Source organism: Carcharhinus amblyrhynchos, chromosome 3, assembly GCF_965287045.1.
Source record: "Carcharhinus amblyrhynchos chromosome 3, sCarAmb.v2.hapA, whole genome shotgun sequence".
Taxonomy (NCBI): domain Eukaryota; kingdom Metazoa; phylum Chordata; class Chondrichthyes; order Carcharhiniformes; family Carcharhinidae; genus Carcharhinus; species Carcharhinus amblyrhynchos.
In genome coordinates this window covers 61,907,902-61,935,034 of record NC_137326.1, presented here as the reverse complement: position 1 = coordinate 61,935,034, position 27,133 = coordinate 61,907,902, and the positions used below count along the sequence as shown (strand labels likewise).

At 44.7% G+C, this 27,133-nt stretch overlaps 1 protein-coding gene across 1 annotated transcript in view; it reads left to right on the top strand.

Moving 5' to 3' along the window:
• Positions 1-27,133, top strand: part of rnf123 (ring finger protein 123) — a 394,669-nt gene that overhangs the window by 38,771 nt on the left and 328,765 nt on the right. The window contains exons 6-9 of the mRNA XM_080184629.1: positions 3,934-3,988; positions 5,297-5,382; positions 6,988-7,074; positions 15,409-15,476. Of these exons, the coding sequence (XP_080040755.1) occupies positions 3,934-3,988; positions 5,297-5,382; positions 6,988-7,074; positions 15,409-15,476 (296 nt within the window). The remainder of the gene's footprint in view (positions 1-3,933; positions 3,989-5,296; positions 5,383-6,987; positions 7,075-15,408; positions 15,477-27,133) is intronic.

The following is a 27,133-nucleotide window of genomic DNA, read 5'->3' as shown; positions in this document are numbered from 1 at the left end:
CCAATAAACGCCAAGACACTGTATGCCTTCTTAACAACCCTATCTACTTGATTCCCAACTTTCAGGGATCTATGTACACATACACCTAGATCCCTCTGCTCCTCCACACTATTCAAAGTCTTCCCGTTAGCCCTATACTCAACACATCTGTTATTCCTACCAAAGTGAATTACCTCACATTTCTCTGCATTAAACTCCATCCGCCACCTCTCGGCCCAGCTCTGCAACCTGTCTAAGTCTTCCTGCAAACTATGACACCCTTCCTCACTATCTACCACACCTCCGACTTTGGTGTCATCAGCAAATTTACTGATCCACCCAACTATACCCTCATCCAGATCATTAATAAAAATCACAAACAGCAGTGGCCCCAACACAGATCCCTGAGGCACACCACTTGTGACCGAACTCCATGATGAATATTTACCGTCAACCACTACCCTCTGTCTCCTATCCGCTAGCCAATTCCTAATCCAGTTCCCTAGATCACCCCCAATCCCATACATCTGCATTTTGTGCAGAAGCCTACCATGGTGAACTTTATCAAACGCCTTACTAAAATCCATGTACACCACGTCCACTGCCTTACCCCCATCCACCTCTTTGGTCACTTTCTCAAAAAACTCAATAAGGTTAGTAAGGCACAACCTACCCGCCACAAAACCATGCTGACTATCTCCAATCAACTCATTACTCTCCAAATAACTATAAATCCTATCCCTAATAATTTTTTCCAAAACCTTGCCCACAACAGAAGTGAGACTCACCGGTCTATAATTTCCGGGGAAGTCTCTGTTCCCCTTCTTAAACAATGGGACAACATTCGCTAACCTCCAATCATCTGGTACTATATCAGAGGCCAACGACGACCTGAAGATCAGAGCCAGAGGCTCTGCAATCACTTCTCTTGCCTCCCAGAGAATCCTGGGGTAAATCCCATCCGGACCAGGGGACTTATCTATTTTCAGACCCTCCAGAATATCCAGCACATCCTCCTTATCAACTGTAACACTGTCAATTCTACTCCCCTGCAACCCAGTGTCCTCCTCAGCTATATCCATGTCCCCCTGCGTGAACACCGAAGAGAAATATTGGTTCAATGCTTCACCAATCTCCTCCGGTTCCACACATAACTTCCCTCTGCCGTCTATAACTGGCCCTAACCTTGCCCTAACCAACCTTCTGTTCTTGACATACCTATAGAACGCCTTAGGATTCTCCTTAACCCTATCAGCCAAAGTCTTCTCATGTCCTCTTTTAGCCCTTCTTAGCTCGCTCTTCAACTCCCTCCTAGCCAATCTAAAGCTCTCTAGTGCACTATCCGAGTGCTCACGTCTCATCCGAACATAAGCCTCCTTTTTCTTTTTAACCAACGAATCAACTTTTTTGGTGCACCACGGTTCCCTAGCCTTACCAATTCCACCTTGCCTGACAGGGACATACCTATCACAGACTCGCAGTAGCTGCTCCTTGAAAAAACTCCACATTTTGGACGTTCCCAATCCCTGTAATCTCCTAGTCCAACCTATGTTTCCTAATTCTCTCCTAATAGCCTCATAATTACCCTTCCCCCAGCTAAAACCACTGGCCCGAGGTTCATGCCTATCCCTTTCCATCACTAAGGTGAACGTAACCGAATTGTGGTCACTATCACCAAAATGCACACCAACTTCCAAATCCAACACCTGATCTGGCTCATTTCCCAGCACCAAATCCAACATAGCCTCACCTCTAGTTGGCCTGTCTACATACTGAGTCAAAAAACCTTCCTGCACACTTTGAACAAAAACTGACCCCTCTAACGAGCTAGAGCTATAACAATTCCAATCAATATTAGTAAAGTTAAAATCCCCCATAACAATTACCCTATTACTTTCACTCCTAACCAGGATCGTCTCCGCAATCCTTTCCTCAACCTCTCTAGAACTTTTAGGAGGTCTATAAAAGACTCCCAACAGGGTGACCTCTCCTATTTCTAATCTCCGCCCATACTACCTCAACAGACAAGTCCTCATCAAACCTCCTCTCTGACACTGTAATACAATCCCTGACCAATAATGCTACCCCTCCCCCCCTTCTACCTCCTTCTCTACTTCGACTAAAACATTTAAACCCCGGGACCTGCAGCATCCATTCCTGCCCCTGCTCTATCCATGTCTCTGAAATGGCCACAACATCGAAGTCCCAGGTACTGATCCACGCTGCAAGTTCACCCACCTTATTGCGAATACTCCTCGCATTGAAGTATACACATTTCAAACCCTGCTCCACCCCACCCCTGCGATGCCATGCATTGCAGTCCTCATCCATGCACCCCTCACTTTCAACTCCTCTACTCAGGATCCCTCCCCCCCTCCGAATCAGTTTAAACTTCCCTGCATAGCCCGAGCAAACTTACCCCCCAGGATATTGGTCCCCTTCTGATTCAGGTGTAGACCATCCCTCTTATAGAGGTCCCACCTTCCCCAGAACGAGCCCCAATTGCTTAAGTACCTGAACCCCTCCCTCCTGCACCATCCTCTCAGCCACAAGTTCAAACTTTCCCTTTCTCTGTTCCTCTCTAAACTATCTCGTGGCACAGGCAAGAGTCCGGAGATAACCACTCTATCAGTCTTGGCCTTTAGTTTCCACCCCAACTCCATAAATCTCTGCTTAATATCCCCTTCCCTTAACCTCCCTATGTCATGTGTCCCCACATGAACAATAACTTGGGGTTGATCTCCCTCTCCTCTAAGAGTCCTGAATACCTTTTCAGATACATCCCGGACCCCAGCCCCTGGTAGGCAACACACCAGCCCTGAGTCCCTACCTTTACTTCCGACCCTCCTATCTGTCCCCTTAACCGTGGAGTCCCCAATCACGAGGCCCAATCGTTTACAGCCCCTAACCACCTGAGCTTTCACACTAGGCTCACCCCCAGTGACCTGGTCCCTTTGACTATCCCCAGTTGTTTCCTCCTCAACTGTAGTCTCCAGGACCGAAAACCTATTTTGGAGGGGAACCGCCCCAGGGGATTGTCCCCCTGATTGCTTCTTTCCCCTCTTCCTGACCTCCTTATTTCAGCCTCACCATGTTACAGCAGCCTGGCTGATACTTGCTGACAAGTCCAGCTGCTGGAACGTTTTAGAATATAGAACACTATGGCACAAACAGGCCCTTCAGCCCACAAGTTGCGCCAATCATATCCCTACCTACCAGGCCTATCTATAACTCTCAATCCCATTAAATCCCAAGTACTCATCCAGAAGTCTCTTGAAAGACCTCAGCGAGTTCGCCTCTACCACCACCGACGGCAGCCGATTCCACTCACTCACCACCCTCTGAGTGAAAAACATACCCCTGACATCTCCTCTGTAACTGCTCCCCAGCACCTTAAACCTGTGTCCTCTCGTAGCGACCATTTCAGCCCTGGGAAATAGCCTCCGAGAATCCACCCTATCTATACGTCCCAACATTTTATAAACCTCTACCAGGTTGCCTCTCAACCTTCGTCTCTCCAGGGAGAAGAGACCTAGCTCCCTCAACGTATCTTCATAAGGCATGCCTCCCAGTCCAGGCAACATCCTTGTAAATCTCCTCTGCACCCTCTCAATAGCTTCCACATCCTTCTTGTAGTGAGGTGACCAGAACTGCGCACAGTACTCCAAGTGGGGTCTGACCAGGGTCTTATAAGGTTGCAGCATTACCTCCCGACTCCTAAACTCAATCCCTTGACTAATGAAGGCTAGTACACCATACGCCTTTTGCATTAAGTCATTGAAAGTTATGATTAATACCCTCAATCCAGACTGTATATGCGTTATTGTTCTTTCATTGCCAGTTTCTTGGTTCCCTTAATTTGAGGGGCTTTGAGTGTGATAACAACTTTACTGCTTGCATGTGAGGGCATAATTGTCAAAGTGTACTTGTACTTACTCTATTTTTCCCTTTTAGGTTGTTGGTCACAGTAATTTTAGCTCAATCAGAGCTACTTCGTGTGTGTATAAAGGTGAGTGTCTAAAGGAGGGTTCTGGCTGGACCAGACCATCTGGCGTTGGATTTAATTCTGAGCAAGAACAGGACATAGATTGTTTAGTTTGTCTTTCTCTATTGATCTGGCTAGTGCTACTGGGGAATAATATGAATAGACAAATGAGGAGCAGGAGTAGCCCATTTGGTCCTTCAATCCTACTCCTCCATTCAGTACAACATGCCTGCCCGATAACCTTTCACCTTTTTTTGGTCAAGAATTTATCGATCTCTGCTTTAAATATTACAGGACTCTGCTTCCGCTGCCTCTGAGGAAGGGAGTGCCAAAGACTCAGTACCCTCTGAGAGAAAATATTTTTCCTCAATTCTATCTTAAATGGGTGACCGTTTATTTATAGTTCTAGATTCTCCCATTAGAGGAAATAGCATTTCCACATTGACCCTCAGCATCTTAAATGTTTCAGTCAAGTCACCTCGAACTCTTCTGAACTCCAGTGGATACAAGACTAATCTGTATAACCTTTCCTCAAAGACAACCCGTCCATTCTTGATATTAGTCCAATAAATCTTCTCCGATGTTTCTAAATGTCCTGATCCAATGTTTTCCACTGGTTTCCCTTTAATCCTAGCGTGTATGACTCTTTCGAAAGAACTGCAATAAATTGAGTAAACATGATTTCCTTTTCACAAAGCCATGTTTATTTTGCCAGATTACCTCAAATGTATTTTAGTGGCCTGCTACATTGTTTTTAATAATGGCTTCATATTTTTTATATGACATGCTAGACTACCTGACCTGTAGTTTTCCTGCTTTCTGTCTCCCTCCCTTTTTGAATAAAACAGTTACTTTTGTTATTTTCCAATATAATGAAACCTTCTCCTGGGGAATTTTGGGAAAATAAAATCAATGCATCAACTATTTAACTAGACACTACTTTTAAGATCCCAGAAAGATGCCAGTCAGGACTTAGAAATTTGTCAGCCCATAGCTCCAACTATTTACTCAGCATTGCTTCCCTGGTGATTGTAATTTTCCTGAATTCCTCCCTCACTTCCAATTCCTGATTTACAACTGTTTCTGGAATGTTACTTTTATCCTTCATAATGAAACTTTTCCTTTGCAGTTCTCAGGCACAAGACTTTTGGATTGATCCATGTTTTAAAGCACTTGCAAGCATTTCACCTTACATGTACAGCATACAATTATAATGGATGTGCTTGAGCTATGTGTGAAACTATTATGAAATAATGTAGGCTCTTTCAGTCATGTACCTGCTGTTAAAATGTTCAACTCACTAACTAATTGTTATGTTGTTTTTGGCTACAGGAAAGTGGATGTATGAAGTTTTAATCTCTTCTCAGGGACTGATGCAGATTGGTTGGTGCACCCTGCACTGCAGGTTCAATCAGGAGGTGGGCCCATATCTCGCATACCCGTACATAGAGCGACAAGCAAATATTTTGTTAAGTGGGAGATTTGCTATCTCAACAATACAGTTCATTTATATAGCTGCTTTAAAATAATAAAATATTCCAAGGAATGTGACTGGACAAAAAAATGATACTGAGCCACATGGTACAACTGACCAAAAGCATAGGCAAAGAACTAAGATTTAAGGAACACATTAAGGTAAATGGAGAAGTTTAAGAAGTGAATTCCAGAACACGGCTGCCAGCTGTGGGCAAAGGGAATTGGCCTTGTGTAATCGGCCATAATTGGAAGAGAACAGAGAACTTGGTGGGTTGGAGGAGGTTACGGAGATGGAGGGATTTGAACATGGGAATGAAAGTTTAAATTTGAAGAGTTGCTGGACTGTGATTTCAATTAGATCAGCAAGCACAGTGAGGAAGTCTGAATGGGATAATGTGCAATTTAGGATATGGACAGCAGAGGTTTGAATGAACTGAACTTTACTCATTAACTGTAATTTACTCAGGAGTGAGCTGAAGGAAGCATGGAGTGTGTCCACCTCACCAATTAATGTGAAGTGAACTGGCTGCACTATATACTGTTATGATCTACTCCCTATCCTATGCTTCCGTTTATTGACAAATATTTCTAGTCTCTTCTACAAATCAGGTGTCATCCTTTAGCTATGATCTAGGCTATCCACCTTGTTTGAATGAAAAATTTATTTTCATTCACCAAATCCTCCAATGCTTACTTCCACGTTGGGTGCAAAATAGAGAAAATTGTGAGCATTCATTTGGATAGCCTGTCCAGTTTAAAAGGGATTCACTTCAGATTGGGTGGATGGAGGTGAAAATTCCAAAGTGTTTATACAATTTCTGCTGCTAGGAAATGAAATGAATGACCCTTAGGTGATTGCTGAGAGCTGTGAGATTTTTGTCACATTTCTTTGCAGGGACCATTGAGAGATGTGTCTGATTTGTGATTAACTTGCATGTTTTCTGGGGATAATTGATGGCTGTATCTGACTGTGATTAACTCTCTCATTTTCACAGGGATTATTTGAAATCTGGCTGATTTGTGATTAACTCACATACTGTTTCATAGGGAGAGATTTGTATCTGACTGTGATTTAACTCACACTTTCACAGGGATTACTGAGAGCTCTTCCTGGCTAATCAACTCACGCTGTTCACAGGGGTTACTGTGTTTGACTAACTTGCTCCCTGTTTCCCAGAGATTTCTGTGAGATACGTCTGAATAATTAACTTGTTTGCTGTTTCACAGATTACAATTGCGTTTTAGATTGATTGACTCACACAGTTTAATAGAATTTACTGGCAGAAATATCTGACTGTCTATTAGAGGGAGGATTTTTTTCTTGCCAAGGGTATTCCATGCCAAAAATTGGTACATAATAGAAGAAAATAGGGAGCTTGGGGTTTTGGTTGTAGGTAGCAATTTAGTACAAATTCTGCAAGTGGAAGAATGGTTTAGGAGCAAAAAGGTGAGCAGCTGTATTTAAACACAGGGGATGAGGTTTGCTGCTTCAGTGATTGTAGTTTTTTTTTGCGCATCTTCCTGATGCCTGTCTATTTGCCTAACAGGAGGGGGTTGGTGACACTTCGGATTCATATGCTTACGATGGAAATAGAGTACGCAAATGGAATGTCACCACCACTAACTATGGAAAAGTAAGTGATTCCTGGATTTACTCAGTAGTCTGAAGAACATGGTGCAGCGTGGATAAGGACAGAATTATTTTCCACTGCATTTTTCGTTCCTTCATAATTTCATGAGACTGATAAATAGCAAAAATAATAACTTATGGATGTTTTCACTCAACATTTTCTTTTCCGTTTGCCCATGAGCCTTTAGGTGTTACATGTTTATATCTATACATCCGTTTGTCCACATATGTGTTTGTGTGCGCAGTTTTGTGAATGTAATCCTCTTTTGCCAGTCTTTTCCAAAACAGAGCTGACCAAATATGGCTTTAAGGCGAAATGGGGTAAAGGATAAGGGAGATTTGAACCCAGGGCTTGGATCTGTAATTCGGTCTCCATTTTAAAGTGATACATTTTGTGCTTATTTTTATATTTTCTTTATAAATTCTTGGGTCCAAAATTATAATGGAAACTTCCTGAGTAAACTTAGAACATAAGAAATAGGAGCAGGAATAGGCCGTCTAGTCCCTTGAGCCTGCCCCGCCATTCAATAAGATCACGGCTGATCTGAAGTGGATCAGTTCCACTTACCTATCTGCTCCCCATAAGCCTCAATTCACTTATTGATCAGAAATCTGTCTACCTGTGACTTAAACACATTTAACGAGGTAGCCTCCACTGCTTCAATGGGCACATAATTCCAAAGATTCAGTACCCTCTGAGAGAAGAAGTTCCTCCTCAACTCTGTTCTAAACTGACTCCCCTTTACTTTGAGGCTGTGTCCTCTAGTTCTTGTTTCCTTTCTAAGTGGAAAGAATCTCTCTGCCTCTACCCTATCTAGCCCCTTCATTATCTTATATGTCTCTATAAGATCTCCCCTCAGCCTTCTAAACTCTTACGAATACAGGCCCAATCTCTCCTCATGAGCTAACCCCCTCATCTCCAGTACCAACCTGGTGAACCTTCTCTGTACTCCCTCCAAGGCCAATATATCCTTTTGCAAATAAGGGGACCAAAATTGCACACAGTATTCTAGTTGCCTTGTACAATTGCAGCAAGACCTCCCTGCTTTTATACTCCATCCCCCTCGCGATAAAGGCCAACATTCCATTCACCTTCTTGATCACCTGCAAACTGAGTTTTTGCGATTCATGCACAAGAACCCCCAGGTCCCTCTGCACAGTAGCATGTTGTAATTTTTCATCATTTTAAATAATAGTCCATTTTACTATTCTTCCTTCCACTGTGGATAACCTCACACTTGCCAACATTATACTCCATGTGCCAGATCCTCACCCACTCACTTGGCCTATCCAAATCTCTCTGCAGACTTTTTGCATCCTGCACGCAAATTTGCTTTCTCATTCATCTTTGTGTCATCCGCAAACTTTGTTACCCGACACTCGGTCCCCTCCGCCAGATTGTCTATGTATATGGGAAATAGTTGAGGCCCGAGCACTGATCCCTGCGGCACGCCACTGGTCACCAACTGCCAACTGGAAAAGCACCCATTTATTCCAACTCTCTGCTTCCTGTAAGGTAGCCAATCCTCAATCCACGCTAACACTTTACCCCCAACTCCGTGTACCTTAATCTTTTGCAGCAACTTTTTGTGAGGCACCTTCTCAAACGCCTTTTGGAAATCTAAAAACACCACATCCACCAGTACCCCTCTGTCAACTGCACTAGTTACATCTTCATAAAAATCCAGTAAATTCATCAAACATGACTTTCCCTTCATGAATCCATGCTGCATCTGCTTGATTGAACCATTCTTTTTTAGCTGTGCTGCTATTTCTTCTTTAATGATGGATTCTAGCATTTTCCCAACTATGGACGTTAAGCTAACCAGCCTGTAGTTACCTGCCTTTTGTCTACCTCCTTTTTTAAACAATGGTGTCACATTAGCTGTTTTCCAATCAGCTGGCACCTCTCCAGAGTCCAGCGAATTTTGATAAATTACAACTAATGCATCTGCTATTACTTCTGCCATTTCTTTTAGTACCCTGGGATGCATTCCATCCGGGCCAGGGGACTTGTCTACCTTTTAGTCCCATTAGCCTACCAAGCACTACCTCTTTAGTAATAGTAATCATTTTAAGGTCCTCACCCCCTACAGTCCCACGACCGTCAATTTTCGGTAAGCTATTTGTGTCCTCCACCGTGAAGACCGACACACAAAACTTGTTTAAGGCCTCGGCCATTTCCTCGTTTCCCATTATTAAATCCCCCTTCTCGTCTTCTAAGAGTCCAACATTTACTTCAGCCACCTTTTTCCTTTTTATATATTTGTAGAAACTTTTACTGTCAATTTTTATATTTTGTGCTAGTTTAGTTTCATATTTTATCTTTCCTTTCTTTATCGCTATCTTAGTAGTTGATGTCAGAGGGATGTATTTTACACAGAGGGTGGTGGGGGCCTGGAATGCGCTGCCAAGCAAGGTGGTAGAAGCAGACACGCTGGGATCGTTTAAGACTTATCTGGATAGCCACATGAACAGACTGGGAATGAGGGATACAAACGAATAGTCTAGTTGGAAGCATGAGCAGCGCAGGCGTGGAGGGCTGAAGGGCTGTTTCCTGTGTTGTATTGTTCTTTGTTCTTTAGTTTTTTGTTTTTTTTTAAAGCTTTCCCAATCTTCTAATTCCCCACTAGTTTTGGCCACTCTGTGTGCATTGGTTTTTAATTTAATACTCTCCTTTATTTCTTTAGTTATTCACAGCTGGTTACCCCTTTTCTTACATTCCTTCTTTATCACCAGAATATATTTTTGTTGAGCACTGAGAAAAATCTCCTTAAAAATCCTCAGCTGTCCTACCAACTAGTCTGCGCTCCCAATCTACATTAGCCAATTCCGCCCTCATCCTATCATACTCCCCTCTGTTCAAGCAGAGAACAGTGGTTTGGGATCCTACTTTCTCACCTCCCATCTGTATTAGAAATTCAACCATGTTGTGATCACTCTTTCCAAGGGGATCCCTCACAAGAAGATCTTTAATTCTACCTGTCTCATTACACAGGACCAGATCCAAGGTAACTTGCTCCCTCGTAGGTTCTGTAACATAATGTTTGAGGAAACTATCCCGACGGCGTTCTATGAACTCTTCCTCAAGTTCACCGTGTCCGACTTGAGTCAACCAATCAATATGCAGGTTAAAATCCCCCATGATTATCGCAGTTCTGTTTTTGCACACGTCCATTATTTGCTTGTTTATAGCCAGCCCCACCTCGAAGTTATTATTTGGGGGCTTATAGACCATGCCCACCAGTGACTTTCTCCCCTTACTATTCCTTATCTCCACCCACATCGATTCCGCGTTTTGCTCCTTAGAGCCTATATCGTCTCTCACTACCGCCCTGATGTTATCCTTAATTAACAGAGCTACCCCGCCTCCTTTTCCTTCCTGTCTATCCTTCCGAAATGTCTGATACCCCTGGATATTCAGTCCCCAGTCCCGGTCACCCTGCAACCACATTTCTGTAATGGCCACTAGATCGTTCTCTTTGTTTCGAAAGCTACGTGTATTCAGGTAAAGTGTTTTTATGCTAGTCTTTATCTGGACCCAATTTGTTGGTGCATTCTTTCGATTGCACGCTCTGTCCCTACCTGTTGCAAACTAGTTATCCTTCCCCAGACCATCTCCCTGCACTGCGTTGACCACCACTCGTCTTGTGTTTGTCACCTTTTTTACTCTGCCTGAGGCTAGATTCCTGCCACCTTTTTATACTCTGTCCTATTACATGGTCTGGAAATGTTACTAACCTCTCCTGAGCCCTCGACTCCTTTAACTAGTTGAATGTCTTCATCATTAACCTGTACCCTCTCCTTTACCTTTGATTTTGTAATTCCCCATACCACTGAACCCCCCCCCCCCCACCACTATTCAATTTAAAGCCCTATCTACAGCCCTGGTTATATGATTCGCCAGGACTCTGGTCCCAGCACGATTCAGACGAAGACCATCCCATCTGAAAAGGTCACATCTTCCCCAATACTGCTGCCAATGTCCCATGAATTCAAACCCGTTCCTCCCACACCAATCTTTGAGCTGCGCATTTACCTCCTTAATCTTATTGACCCTGCGCCAATTCGCTCATGGCTCAGGTAGTAATCCAGAGATTACCACCTTGTTGGTTCTGCTTTTTAACTTAGCTCCTAACTTTTCATATTCCCTTAGCAGAACCTTTGTTCCTGTTCTACCTATGTCATTGGCACCTACGTGGACCACAATAACTGGATCCTTACCCTCCCACTCCAAGTTCCTCTGCAGCCCAGATGAGATATCCTGGACCCGAGCACCAGGCAGGCAACACACCCTTCAGGATTCTCGATCCTGGTCACAAAGAACAGTGTCAATGCCCCTAACTACATTATCTCCAATTACTACCACATTTCGTTTTTCTTCCTCCACTTGAACGGCTCCCTGCACCACGGTGCCGCGGTCAGTTTACTCGTCCTCCTTGCAGTCCCCGTTCCTGTCCACACTGGGAGCAAGAATCTCAAACCTGTTGGACAGATTCAGGGACTGAGGCTCTTGGAACTCTACCTCCTGAATCCCACTTCCTGCCTCACTCACAGCCACACCCTCTTGTCCCTGACCACCTGCTGAATTAGTTAGTCTAAGGGGTGTGACTGTCTCCTGAAACACAGCGTCCAGGTAACTCGTCCCCCTCCCTGATGTGTTGCAATGTCCGAATCTCAGATTCCAGCTCGTCAACCTTGAGCCAGAGTTCCTCAGCAACGAACACTTACTGCAGACATGCTCACTGGGAATCACATTGGGGTCCATCAGCTCCCACATCATGCAAGAACAGCACATCACATGACCCTCCACCCCTAATGAAAATTTTTACAACTAAGAATTAATCTTGCCTTGCCTCGCCCGATTCCGCCTAAGCCTGATGAGCAAAAGCTGTTTAGCTCTCACTCTGCTTCCTGCTCACTCTGCTGCCCGCTACCGACACTGCCCACTGTATAGTGCAGCTTGCCTTTTAAGAACATAAGAACATAAGAAATAGGAGCAGGAGTAGGCCATCCAGCCCTTCGAGCCTGCCCCGCCATTCAATAAGATCATGGCTGATCTGTTGTGGCTCAGTTCCACTTTCCCGCTCTCTCCCCATAACCCTTAATCCCCTCTCTTATCAAGAACCCATCAACCCGCTTCTTAAAAATATTTAGCGAGGCAGCCTCCACCACTTCAACTGGCAGAGAATTCCAGAGATTCACCACCCTTTGAGTGAAGAAGTTCCTCCTCAACTCCGTTCTAAACCGCCTCCCCTTTATCTTGAGGCTGTGCCCCCTAGTCCTACTGTCTTTTTTGAGCGGGAAGAGTCTCTCCACCTCTATCCTATCCATCCCATTCATCATCTTATACGTCTCAATGAGATCTCCCCTCATTCTTCTAAACTCTAACGAGTACAAGCCTAGTTTATTCAGCCTCTCCTCATAGCTCAATCCCCTCAACTCTGGTATCAGCCTAGTAAACCTCCTCTGCACTCCCTCCAGGGCCAAAATATCCTTGCGCAGGTGCGGCGCCCAAAACTGCACACAGTACTCCAGCTGCGGCCTCACCAATGCCCTATACAGCTGCAGCAAGACCTCCCTACTTTTATATTCAATCCCCCTCGCTATGAAGGCCAGCATCCCATTCGCCTTCCTGACCACCTGCTGCACCTGCAAGCTGGGTTTTTGCGACTCATGCACAAGGACCCCAAGGTCCCTCTGCACCGTTGCCTGCTGCAGTTTTTCGCCACGTAAGTAATCGTCCTTCCTACCATTCTTCCTACCAAAGTGGACCACCTCACACTTGCCAACATTAAATTCCATTTGCCATTTCCTGGCCCATTCGCCCAGCCTATCTAGATCCTTCTGCAGACTCTCCACACCCTCCGCACAATTTGCCTTTCCCCCAATCTTGGTGTCATCAGCAAATTTCGACACCCTGCACTCGGTTCCCTCCTCCAGATCATCAATATAAATGGTAAATAGCTGAGGCCCCAGCACCGACCCCTGGGGCACCCCACTAGTCACCAACCGCCAATCCGAATAGCACCCATTGACCCCCACTCTCTGCCTCCTATTTGACAACCAAACCTCACGTGCTTAAAAAAAACCTTCCCAGCTCACCCTGCGGCCCAGTTCTGCTTTACTTTTAAAGTAACTTTTGAAAAACAGAAACCCCGGAAAAACTAAAAATATTGTATCGCTTACCTTCACACTCCTGCTACAAATCGATCCTGCTTTCAGCTTGTTCTGACGAACAACTTTTGCATCTTTACAGCTTTTCACTTTTGCAAATACCATCCACCTCTTCCCTGGGCAAACCCCAGAGATAAGGAACCTAAGCATATTGTTTAGTACTACTTTCTTTCTCCTGCCAATTACCTACCCTCCGTTCTATCTCAATTTTGTGCATTTATCATCAAGACTTCAACTGAAATTCGCATCTCCAGAAAATATGGCTCATCCAAAATACTGTGGTTCACCAGTGTATCACTGCATTGACTCCTCCTTTCCAAGTGAATCACGTTTAACGTCGTTGTCCTTGACTTTAAATTGCTATCTAGGCAATTATCTCACATCCTTTCTCTCTGCACTGGTCCGAGACCAGCTTATTCCTCCTTGTTTACTTCCTTTACACTGCAATTGGTGGTTGCTTATTCAGCCACTATTGCCTCTGCCATCTGGAACTCTTTGAGAACAGCTCCAATGCCCTTTGAGCCTAGAGCCCACCTCTTCGTCTGCGCTTTTTTTTATCTTCACCTCTTTTATTTTTATGAACAAAAAAGCAGAGTGTAATGAATGGGTGATTTACAGAGTGAAGGGAGGTATATAGTAGTGTTTCCAAGGGACTATGCTATTTTTGATACATGTTAACCACTTGGTCTTGGGTAATATAGAGCAGTACACTGGTTAGCACTGCTCCTGCACAGCGCCAGGGAACTGGGTTCGATTCCAGTCTTGGGTGACTGTGCAACTGTTTTTACATTCTACCTGTGTGTTTCCTCCAGGTGCTTCAGCTTCCTCCCACGGTCCAAAAATGTGCAGGTGAGGTTGATTGGCCATGGCAAATTGCTATTTAGTGCCCAAAGATGTGTAGGTTACAGGGATTAGTGGATAAATTTGTGGGGCTTAAGGGTATATGGCCGGGGGTGGACCTGGTTAAGACGCTCTTTCAGAGAGTAGGTGAAGACTTGATGGGCTGAATGGCCTTCTTCTGCACTCTTTGGGATTCTTACGATTCTATGATAATTTCAAAGTTTGCAGAGACAAATCTCGGAAATGTAGTAAATGGTGTGAAGATTAATAATGATCTTGAGGATACCCTGGATTCATGAAATGGCAAATGAAATTGGATATATTGTTGGGTGAAATGATTTATTTTGTTGGAAAAAATGGGAAAGGCAGTTTAAGCTATAAGGTAAAATCTTAAAAGGATATAGGAACAGATATCTGCAAACCTTTGAAAGTGGCCGAACAAGTTGGCAAAGTTTTTAAAAAAAAACAGGATACTTGGCTTTATAAACTAGCATCAAATACAATAGAAAAGAAGTTGTGCTAAATCATTATAAATTACAGGTGAGGCCCCCACTGGAGTATTATGTTCTGTTCTGGTCACCACACTTCAGGAAGGATGTCAGGGCCTTTGAGAAGCTGCAGAAGAGATTTATAAGAACGGTGGGAGGTAAAGAGATTTGCAGAAGCTGAGATTGTTCCCTTTGGAGCAAAGAAGATCAAAGGAAGACTTTGTGCACGTTCAAAATTCTTGATGTTTTCCTAAAACAAACGCAGGACAGTCTCTGGTGGTAGGAAGATCAGTAACCAGAGGGCACAGATACAAGTTAGTTGACAAAAGAACTAGAAACAATGCAAAGAAAATGGCTTTGCAAAGAGACATATGATCTGTAATGCACAGCAGCCTGGAAGGTAAAATGCAGGCCACTCATGTTGTCCTTGTGTGTCTGTGCACGCATATGTGTGCGTGCGTCAAAAACATGTCTGAGCAGCCACAAGCTTTTAGGGGAGGAGATGTCCAGATATCCACTATCCTTAGTGTGAATAAGTATCTCTTGATTTCACTAAGTGGTCTAGATCTAATTATAAGGTTACATCCCTTTGATCTAGGCTCCTCCACCAAGGAGGTAGTATCTGTATCCACGCTGAAAGAGGTAAGATAGAAAAATAGTAATAGTGATAAATAGAAGGATATCAGAGACAGAATAGAGAACAAGTTTTCCAATTTGCCATTTGCAGTGCTGAGGTGATTAACATGGACATCTAATTGTGGTTCTGCAGAAAGAAAAAGTAATTTTCTCTTTTCAGTGTATAGTCTTATAATTTAAAATATTTTGCTCCCTAGGCTTGGGCAGCTGGAGATATTGTTACTTGTGTGATAGACCTGGATGAAGGGAAGATTGCCTTCTGCCTGTGAGTACTGCTTACTTGTACATTCTCAGAATTGAATCTTTACAGATATGCTGAGACTGAAATGAGAAAATTTGGTATATTGTATGAGTTAAATACACATGCATTTTAAAAATCAAGGAACAACAATGCTGTCCCATGTGACAGCACCCCTGACTATGATCTGCTGCAGAGTTAAACAGTAGGGGGAAAAAGTAGAAACGAAGAAGAGCTATTGAAACTATGGTTTCTAATCCAACATACATCTTATCAATGATGTAATTCAGTTTCTGTGACCTGGCGAAGGTCATGCCTGTCAGGAGAATTGCTGTTTACATTTGAGAAATGCTTCCCATGTGAAACAGCAGTGGCAGTGAGAAGAGCAGCCTTGGTTGGATTTCACTTGGTGCATTACAGAGGCTGGCCCTTGTGAATTGGAGAGTGACACCTCCGAAGGAAAAAACAGCAATATAAATTAGCACTGTTATAGAACCATTGGGAATAATGGGTAAATCACACTTGTATGAACATATAATATGCTCCTATTGGTGTGGACTGTTTCAGTGAAAACCACAGTGCTGTTAGCCTAACTAATTCAGCAGTATTTTTCAGGAATAGTAACCTTGTCATGCTTACCTGGTCTGCCTTAATGTGTCTCAGCCCCATACCAAAGTGAGTGCATCTGAATTAACTTCTCTTTGAAGTATCCTTGCGAGCTACTGAATAAATAGGGACAGGCAATAAATGACAGCCTAACCAATAATGCTGTACCTCCCAAGAATTAATTTTAATTTTGGATGTGTAAGGTGCCCAAGGAGCTGTACTTCTCCATGATAAACAGGACTGGAATCATAAAATGGTTACAACTTGAACATCAAGTCCCTACCAACTTGCTGCAAACTCCTCCACCCTTTCCCCTATAACTGGTTTCCAACTTTCCATTGAAAGCTACAATTGGATCTGGCTCCATCACTCTCAGTAGTGCATTCTAGATCAAAATCTGCCTTCATCATCCTCAACCAATGCATTCTAAATGCTAATCTGCCCTTCTCACCCTCAGTAAGAAGTCTCGCAACACCAGGTTAAAGTCCAACAGGTTTATTTGGTAGCAAACACCACTAGCTTTCAGGGCCCTGCCCCTAGGTTAAAGAGATGTGTACTGTCTCCAGACAGGACAGAAAGTGAGATTTTGCAAGCCCAGGCAAGTCATGGGGGTTACAAACAGCGTGACATGAACCCAAGATCCTGGTTGAGGCCGTCCTCATGTGTGCGGAACTTGGCTATCAGGCTCTGCTCAGCGACTCTGTGCTGTCGTATGTCATGAAGGCCGCCTTGAAGAACGCATACCCGAAGATCATCCTCACCCTCAGCCAGTGCGTTATAGATCCTAATCACCACCTTCCTAAAGAAGTTCTTCCTCATGTTGGTTTTTTTGTAATCCATGATTAACCTGTGTTCTTATGTTTTCTGATTCTTGACTCTTCAATAGATGTGAGCAATTCCTCTCCACTGTGTTCAGGCGCCTTATGATTTTGAACACCTCTATCAAATCACCTCTCAATCTTCTCAAAGGAGAGGATTTTTCCTATCCTCTCCTAGTTTCTCCTATTTATCTTGATTGCTGAAAACATTCTGGAAAAATTTTTCTGCATCCTCTCTTAAGCATTCATATCTTTCCTAAAGGGTGGTGTCCAGAATTGAACAAATTACTCCAGCTGAGACAAAGGCAGTGTATAATTCAGCTTAATTTCTTTGCTGGAATCTTTAGGTTCCTGGGGAAATGTCTCAAACTCTTGATGTGATGATTGGTCAGTAGATGACTTTGCTAAACATGACATTGAAGAGCTCCTGTTCTGACTTGTTAAAAATCTGACTGTGGAGAACTTCACTTTTCAGCTATTTTAATTTGCTCTGGACAGTTAACATTTTGAATACACTCCAAGCACATTGGCTAAAATAAGGTAGTACTAGCTAAGAAAAATCTTTTGTGAGATATCTGAAGGAGGCTGGTGCCATCTGATATTAGCACATTAAGGAAGGAGTGAATGGTCCAGATCTTCCAGAAAGCTGGATAGTCAGAGACAGTATGTACTCTTCAAAGGATGTTATAGGACACCTCAGAAATCCCAATGTAGTGACTCTGTGGGAATTGTCAGGCAAGTTTGAACTTATAATTGGCAATTCTCCTGCTCCCCAGAATTTTCCAATAAAATGTCCAAATCTGATTAAGATTCATAGATCTCAGATGGTTCCAACTAAGTAACCTGGATAGATACATAGGTAAAGCTAGACAGATGAAAACCACAGAGAAGTGCCGCCCCTTCCCCCCCCATAAAAAATAAACACTCACACTGACTCCAGCCTGACACCACCTTTCCTGCCCTCCGGCTCCCTCCCCTGGATCTGCTCCCCACCCCGCTGGCTCCCAGACTGATTCTTGGGATAACAGGACTGATGTAAGAGGGGAGATTGAGTTGGTTAGGATTATATTCACTGGAGTTTAGAAGATTGTTGGGGGATTGCATAGAAACCTGTAAAATTGAACAGGACTAGAAGAAATAGATGCAGGGAGACTGTCCAGAACCAGGAGTCACAGTCTAAGGATACGAACTAAACATTTTAGGACTGAGATGACCTACAGAGTTGTAAGCCTGTGGAATTTGCTATCACAGAAAGTAGTTGAAGCTATAACATTGTATGTTTTCAAGAAGGAATTAGATATAGGAATGTGATGTGGTGGCCATTACAGAGACTTGGATGTCTCGGGGACAGGACTGGGTACTTCAGGTGCCAGGATTCAGATACTTCAGGAAGGACAGGGAGAGAGGCAAAAGAGGGGGCGGAGTGGCACTGTTGATGAGGGACAGTGTCATGGCTGCAGAGAAGGTGGATGCTGTGGAGGGACTGTCTACGGAGTCTCTGTGGGTGGAAGTTAGGAACAGCAAAGGGTCGATAACTTTGCTGGGTATTTTCCAGACGTCGCTGGATTCCGGGGAAGTGCCGGATGATTGGAAAACGGCTAATGTTACGCCGTTGTTTAAGAAGGGTGCCAGGCAAAAGGCGGGGAATTATAGGCCGGTTAGTTTAACGTCTGTGGTAGGTAAAATGTTAGAATCTGTCATTAAGGAGGAAATTGCGAGGCATCTTGAAAGGAATTGCTTGATAGAGCAGACGCAGCATGGTTTCATTAAAGGGGAGTCGTGTCTGACAAATTTGCTGGAGTTCTATGAGGATGTGTCTAGGGCGGTGGATAGAGGAGAGCCGGTGGATGTGGTCTTTCTAGATTTTCAGAAGGCGTTTGACAAAGTACCTCACAAGAGGTTATTGCAGAAGGTCAGGGGACATGGAGTTGGGGGTAGGGTGTTAGCGTGGATAGAGGATTGGTTGTCAAATAGGAGGCAGAGAGTGGGGGTCAACGGGTGCTATTCGGATTGGCGGATGGTGACTAGTGGAGTGCCCCAGGGGTCGGTGCTGGGGCCTCAGCTTTTTACCATTTATATAGATGATCTGGAGGAGGGAACCGAGTGTAGGGTGTCGAAATTTGCTGATGACACCAAGATTGGGGGAACGGCAAATTGTGCGGAGGGTGTGGAGAGTCTGCAGAAGGATCTAGATAGGCTGGGCGAATGGGCCAGGAAATGGCAAATGGAATTTAATGTTGGCAAGTGTGAGGTGGTCCACTTTGGTAGGAAGAATGGTAGGAAGGACGATTACTTACGTGGTGAAAAACTGCAGCAGGCGGTGGTGCAGAGGGACCTCAGGGTCCTTGTGCATGAGTCGCAAAAACCCAGCTTGCAGGTGCAGCAGGTGGTCAGGAAGGCGAATGGGATGCTGGCCTTCATAGCGAGGGGGATTGAATATAAAAGTAGGGAGGTCTTGCTGCAGCTGTATAGGGCATTGGTGAGGCCGCAGCTGGAGTACTGTGTGCAGTTTTGGGCGCCGCACCTGCGCAAGGATATTTTGGCCCTGGAGGGAGTGCAGAGGAGGTTTACTAGGCTGATACCGGAGTTGAGGGGATTGAGCTATGAGGAGAGGCTGAATAAACTAGGCTTGTACTCGTTAGAGTTTAGAAGAATGAGGGGAGATCTCATTGAGACGTATAAGATGATGAATGGGATGGATAGGATAGAGGTGGAGAGACTCTTCCCGCTCAAAAAAGACAGTAGGACTAGGGGGCACAGCCTCAAGATAAAAGGGGGGGCGGTTTAGAACGGAGTTGAGGAGGAACTTCTTCACTCAAAGGGTGGTGAATCTCTGGAATTCTCTGCCCGTTGAAGTGGTGGAGGCTGCCTCGCTAAATATTTTTAAGACGCGGGTTGATGGGTTTTTGATAAGAGAGGGGATTAAGGGTTATGGGGAGAGGGCGGGAAAGTGGAACTGAGCCACGACAGATCAGCCATGATCTTATTGAATGGCGGGGCAGGCTCGAAGGGCTGGATGGCCTACTCCTGCTCCTATTTCTTATGTTCTTATGTTCTATAGGCCGCCCAATAGTGACAGGGAAGTTGAGGTGCAGATAGGGAAACAGATCCTAGAGAGATGTAGTAATAACAGTTGTCGTGATGGGAGACTTTAATTTCCCAAACATCGACTGGAATATCCCTAGGGTAAGGGGTTTGGATGGGGAGGAGTTTGTTAGGTGTGTTCAGGAGGGTTTCCTGACACAGCACGTGGATAAGTCTATGAGAGGAGAGGCTGTACTTGACCTGGTGCTGGCTAATGAACCAGGACAGGTGTCGGAACTCTTGGTGGGAGAGCATCTCAGGGATAGCGATCATAATTCTATCTCCTTCATGATAGCATTGGAAAGAGATGGGATCAGGCAGGCTAGGAAGGTGTTTGCCTGGAGTAAGGGGAAATATGATGACATCAGGCAGACAATTGGACGAGTAAACTGGAAGGAGGTGTTCTTGAGGAAAAGTACTGAAGGAAGGTGGAGGATTTTCAAGGAATGTTTGACTGGAGCTCTGCACTACAACGTTCCGATGAGACAAGGAGGTTGTGGTAGGTCGCGGGAGCCGTGGTGCACGAAGGTTGTGGTGAACCTCGTCGGGAAGAAAAGAAAGGCATATAAAAGGTTTAGAGAGCTAAGAGATGTTAAGGATCTGGAGGAGTATAAGGCTTGTAGAAAGGAGCTTAAAAAGGAAATTAAGAGAGCCAGAGGGGACATGAGAAGGCCTTGGCGGGTAAAATTAAGGAGAATCCCAAGGAGTTCTACAAATATGTGAAGAGTAAAAGGATGAGAAAAGAAGGGATAGGACCTATAAAAGGTGAAGGGGGAAAAGACTGCGTGGAACCGGAAGAAATGGCAGAGGTGCTTAATGAGTACTTTGCCTTGGTATTCACGGTGGAAAGTGATCTGGGAGGTTGTACTACAGGCTTGCGGCAGACTGGAAAGATTGAGTATGTGGATATTAAGAAAGAGGATGTGTTGGAACTTTTGAATTCTATCAAGATAGATAAGTCGCTGGGACCGGATGGGATGTACCCCAGGTTACTGTGGGAGGCGAGGGAAGTGATTGCAGAGCCCCGGCGATGATCTTCGCATCGTTGGTGGAGACGGGAGAGGTTCCGGACGATTGCGGATGTGGTTCCTACTTTCAAGAAAGGGAACAGGGATAGAACATAGAACATAGAGCATAGAACATTACAGTGCGGAACAGGCCCTTCGGCCCACAATGTTGCGCCGACCAGTCTTATTTTTAAAAAAAAACATTGACCCACTAATCTAAACCAATCCCTTTTCGTCCATAAACCTATCCACCAATCTCTTAAACGCCCCCAAACTGGGCGCATTTACAACTGCAGCAGGCAGGGCATTCCAGTCCCTCACCACCCTCTGGGTAAAGAACCTGCCCCTGACATCCGTCCTATAACTACCCCCCCATAATTTAAAGCCATGCCCCCTCATGCTAGATTTCTCCATCCGAGGAAACAGGCTATCACCATCCACCCTATCTAAACCTCTAATCATCTTATATGTTTCTATAAGATCCCCTCTTAGCCGCCTTCTTTCCAGTGAAAACAACCCCAAATCCCTCAGTCTCTCCTCATAGGACCTCCCCTGCATACCAGGCAACATCCTGGTAAACCTCCTCTGCACCCTCTCCAAAGCCTCCACATCCTTCCTGTAATGTGGGGACCAGAACTGCACACAGTACTCCAAGTGCGGCCGCACCAGAGTTGTGTACAGTTGCAACATGACGCTGCGACTCCTAAATTCAATCCCCCTACCAATAAACGCCAAGACACCGTACGCCTTCTTAACAACCTTATCTACTTGATTCCCAACTTTCAGGGATCTATGTACACATACACCTAGATCCCTCTGCTCCTCCACTCTATTCAAAGTCCTCCCGTTAGCCCTATACTCAACACATCTGTTATTCCTACCGAAATGGATTACCTCACACTTCTCCGCATTAAACTCCATCCGCCACCTCGCGGCCCAGCTCTGCAACCTGTCCAAGTCACCCTGCAAACTTCGACACCCTTCCTCACAATCTACCACACCTCCGACTTTGGTGTCATCAGCAAACTTACTAATCCACCCAACTATACCCTCATCCAGATCATTAATAAAGATTACAAACAGCAGTGGCCCCAAAACAGATCCCTGAGGCACACCACTCGTAACCGAACTCCATGATGAATAATTACCATCAACCACCACCCTCTGTCTCCTATCTGCTAACCAATTCCTGATCCAAGTACCTAAATTACCACCAATCCCATACATCTGCATTTTCTGCAGAAGCATACCATGGTGAACCTTATCAAACGCCTTACTAAAATCCATATATACCACATCTACTGCCTTACCCCTATCCACCTCTTTGGTCACCTTCTCAAAGAACTCAATAAGGTTAGTGAGGCACGACCTTCCCGCTACAAAACCATGCTGACTATCTCTAATCAATTCATTACTCTCCAAATAACTATAAATCCTATCCCTAATAATTCTTTCTAAAACCTTGCCCACTACAGAAGTAAGACTCACTGGTCTATAATTCCCAGGGAAGTCTCTGTTCCCCTTCTTAAACAATGGGACAACATTCGCTGTCCTCCAATCTTCCGGTACTATACCAGAGACCAACGACGACCTGAAGATCAGAGCCAGTGGCTCTGCAATCACCTCTCTTGCCTCCCATAGAATCCTAGGGTAAATCCCGTCTGGACCAGGGGACTTATCTATTTTCAACCCATCTAGAATATCCAACACATCCTCTGTATCAACTACAATACTTTCTATTTTACACCCCTTCACCCCAGTGACCTCCTCAGCTACATTCATATCGTCCTGCGTGAACACCGAAGAGAAATAATGGTTCAATGCCTCTCCAATCTCTTCCGGTTCCACACACAACTTCCCCCTACTGTCTGTAACTGGCCCTAATCTTGCCCTAACCAACCTTCTGTTCTTGACATACCTATAGAACGCCTTAGGATTCTCCTTAATCCTATCAGCCAAAGTCATCTCATGCCCTCTTCTAGCCCTTCTTAACTCCCTCTTCAACTCCCTCCTAGCCAATCTAAAGCTTTCTACTGCACTACCCGAGCCCTCAAGCCTCATCCGAACATAAGCCTCCTTCTTCTTCCTAACCAACAAATCAACTTTTTTTGTGTACCACGGTTCCCTAGCCCTACCAATTCCTCCTTGCCTGACAGGGACATACCTATCACAGACCCACAGTAGCTGCTCCTTGAAAAAACTCCACATTTCAGACGTTCCTAGTCCCTGTAATCTCCTAGTCCAACCAATGCTTCCTAATTCTCTCCTAATGGCCTCATAATTACCCTTCCCCCCGGCTAAAACTACTGACCCGAGGTTCATGCCTATCCCTTTCCATCACTAAGGTGAACGTAACCGAATTGTGGTCACTATCACCAAAAAGCACACCAACTTCCAAGTCTAGCACCTGGTCTGGCTCATTTCCCAGCACCAAGTCCAATATAGCCTCACCTCTAGTTGGCCTATCTACATATTGAGTCAAAAAACCTTCCTGCACACTTTGAACAAAAACTGACCCCTCTAACGAGCTAGAGCTATAGCAATTCCAATCAATGTTAGTAAAGTTAAAATCCCCCATAACAATTACCCTATTACTTTCACTCCTAACCAGGATCGTCTCTGCAATCCTTTCCTCAACCTCTCTAGAACTTTTTGGAGGTCTATAAAAGACTCCCAACAGGGTGACCTCTCCTCTCCTATTTCTAATTTCTGCCCATACTACCTCAACAGACAAGTCCTCATTAAACTTCCTCTCTGACACTGTGATATAGTCCTTGACCAATAATGCTACTCCACCCCCCCTTCTACCTCCTTCTCTACTCCGACTAAAGCACTTGTACCCCGGCACCTGCAACATCCATTCCTGACCCTGCTCTATCCACGTCTCTGAAATGGCCACAACATCAAAGTCCCAGGTACTGGTCCACGCTGCAAGTTCATCCACTTTATTGCGAATACTCCTCGCGTTAAAGTATATACATTTCAAACCTCGCTCCGCCCCACCCCCACAATGCTGTGCAATGCCGTCCCCTTCTATGCCCTCCTCACTTTCGCCCCCCTCACTTTCACCCCCTCTACCCAGGATCCCACCCCCCCTCTGAATCAGTTTAAACCACTCCGCATAGCCTTCACAAATTTACCCCCCAGGATATTTGTTCCCCTCTGGTTCAGATGTATACCATCACTCTTATAGAGATCCCATCTTCCCCAGAATGAGCCCCAATTGCTCAAGTAATTAGCTTGGGATAGCTTGGGAAATTACCGACTGATGAGTCTGACCTCAGTGGTTGGTAAGTTGATGGAGAGGATTCTGAGGGACAGGATTTATGAACATTAAGAGAAGTTTAGAATGATCAGGAATAGTTAGCATGGCTTTGTCAAGGGCAGGTCGTGCCTTACGAGCCTAGTTGAGTTCTTTGAAAATGTGACTCAACACATTGACGAAGGAAGAGCGGTGGACATGGTTTACATGGACTTCAGCAAGGCGTTTGATCAGGTCTCCCATGCAAGACTTCTTGAGAAGGTGAGAGGGCATGGGATCCAAGGGGCTTTGGCCTTGTGGATCCAGAACTGGCTTGCTTGCAGAAGGCAAAGAGTGGTTGTGGATGGGTCTTTCTCTGCATGGAGGTCGGTCACCAGTGGAGTGGCCCAGGGATCTGTTCTAGGACCCTTGCTGTTTGTCATTTTCGTAAATGACTTGGATGAGGAAGTGGAGGGGTGGGTTAGTAAGTTCGCCAACAATATGAAGGTTGGTGGTGTTGTGGATAGTCTGGAGGGATGTCAGAAATTGCAGCGTGACATAGGTAGGATGCAAGACTGGGCGGAGATGTGGCAGATGGACTTCAACGTGGATAAATGTGTAGTGGTCCAATTTGGCTGGACCAACGGGATGCAGGAGTACAATATCAAGGGTAGGAATCTTAGCTGGGTTGAAGAGCAGAAGGATCTTGGGGTCCAGGTCCATAGGACTCTTAAATCAGCCTCGCAGGTGGAGGATGTGGTCAAGAAGGTGTATGGTGTACTGGCCTTCATTAATCGAGGGATTGAGTTTAGGAGTCAGGAGATAATGCTGCAACTTTATAAGACCCTTGTCAGACCCGACTTGGAGTACTGCGCGCAGTTCTGGTCGCCTCACTACAGGATGTGGAAGCTATTGAGAGGGTGCAGAGGAGATTTACAAGGATGTTGCCTGGATTGGTAGGCATGCCTTATGAAGATAGGTTGAGGGAGCGAGCTCCCTTCTCCCTGGAGAGACAAAGGTTGAGAGGTGACCTGATAGAGGTTTATAAAATGTTGAGAGGAATAGATAGTGTGGATTCTCGGAGGCTATTTCCGAGGGCTGAAATGGTCACTACGAGAGGACACAGGTTTAAGGTGCTGGGGAGCAAGTACAGAGGAGATGTTAGGGGAAAGTTTTTCACTCAGAGGGTGGTGAGTGAGTGGAATCAGCTGCCGTCGGTGGTGGTAGAGGTGAACTCACTGGGGTCTTTTAAAAGACTTCTGGATGAATTATATGGGATCTAATAGCATTGGGAGTTACAGATAGTTCTATGGCTTGGTAGGTATAGATGTGATCGGTGCAACTTGTGGGCCGAAGGGCCTGTTTGTGCTGTAGTGTTCTATGTTCTATAACTCTTGGGGTGAAAGAGTTCAAAGAATATGGGTGGGGGAGGGGGCTGGAGGTGGAGGAGGCGGGATGGGATCAGGCTGTTGAGTTGTACGATCAACCAAATAATGTTAGATCTCAAACAATGATGAGACAGGGAATCTGGTGAACTGGTGCGACGATAATAATCTCTCCCTCAATGTAAACAAAATGAAGGAGGTTGTCATCAGAAAGCGTAGTGAAGAACATGCACCTTCCTACATTAATGGGGACAAAGTAGAAATGTTCGAGAGCTGCCAAGTTTTTAGGTTTCCAGATCACCAAAAGCTTGCCCTGGTCCCCCTCTGCTGACATTATAGTTAAGAAAGCCCACCAATGTCTCTACTTTCTCAGAACACTCAGGAAATTTGGCACATCAGCTATGACTCTCTCCAACCTTTATAGGAGCACTATAGAAAACATTCTTTCTAGTTGTATCACAGCTTGGTATGGCTCCTGCTCCGTCCAAGACTACAAGAAACTACAAAAGGTTGAGAATGTAGCCCAATTCATCCCACAAACCAGCCTCCCATCCATTGACTCTGACTACAGTTCCCGCTGCTTCAGAGAAGCAGCCAGCATAATTACGGACCGCCCACCTTAGCTATGACTGTAACAATACTTTCTGAACTCTCTCCTTTCCTTCTCTATGAATGGTCTGCTTTGTCTGAGTGCATGAAGTAACAATACTTTTTACTGTATGCTAATACATGTGACAGTAATAAATTACCCATGATATTGAATGGTGGGTTAGGCTTGAAGGGTTGAATGGCCTTCCTCTATTCCTATTTTCTATGCTTCTATGACAGCCCATCTTCTGTACGGCTCTGAGTAACTGCACCCTTTCTGTGAGAAACTTCTTGCACAGCATCTATATTTGGGTTCTAATTTCAAATGATGTAGCTTGTGGAATTCTATAGCTGACTGCATGATCAATGCATTCTAGTGACATACCAACCTAGTGACAGCAGCTTGCTTTAATGTGCTCAAACCTGGTAGGTTGAAAGTGTGAATGTGTGAAATTTGGCGTCCCTTCTCTTTGGATACCTCAACTGCTTTAAATAACATCACTGCCAGTTCTTGCCTGGAGTCTATTTCTGGCTGTATAACTGATGATGATATGCTGCCCCCACTACATACAGAATTTGGATGAAAGCTGTTTTCTTCAGAGGTCAAATCTATGTCATGCTCCACCAACTGCTGGGTGAAAACTTCAACTCATGACTCCTGTGTTTTGATTTAAACAGCACCGCATAGTACAGAAGCCCCTCTTCCATCTGAAGCAATGCAGATCAGTAAAACGACTGCACCATAAACATATGGCTTATTTATCCTATAAAAAACTGATTCATTAGTGGAGATGTAAAACTCCGGATCACTGCGCTCATCTACTCTCTGTCTTGTTAGAAGAAAAAGTTCATCGATGTTTTAGTCCCTGCCCCTCTCCCTTTCTCTTGCCTTTTCTGACCATCTCTTTATTTTTCTCAGGCAACCCAAAGCATGGACAAATTCATTTGCTGTCTG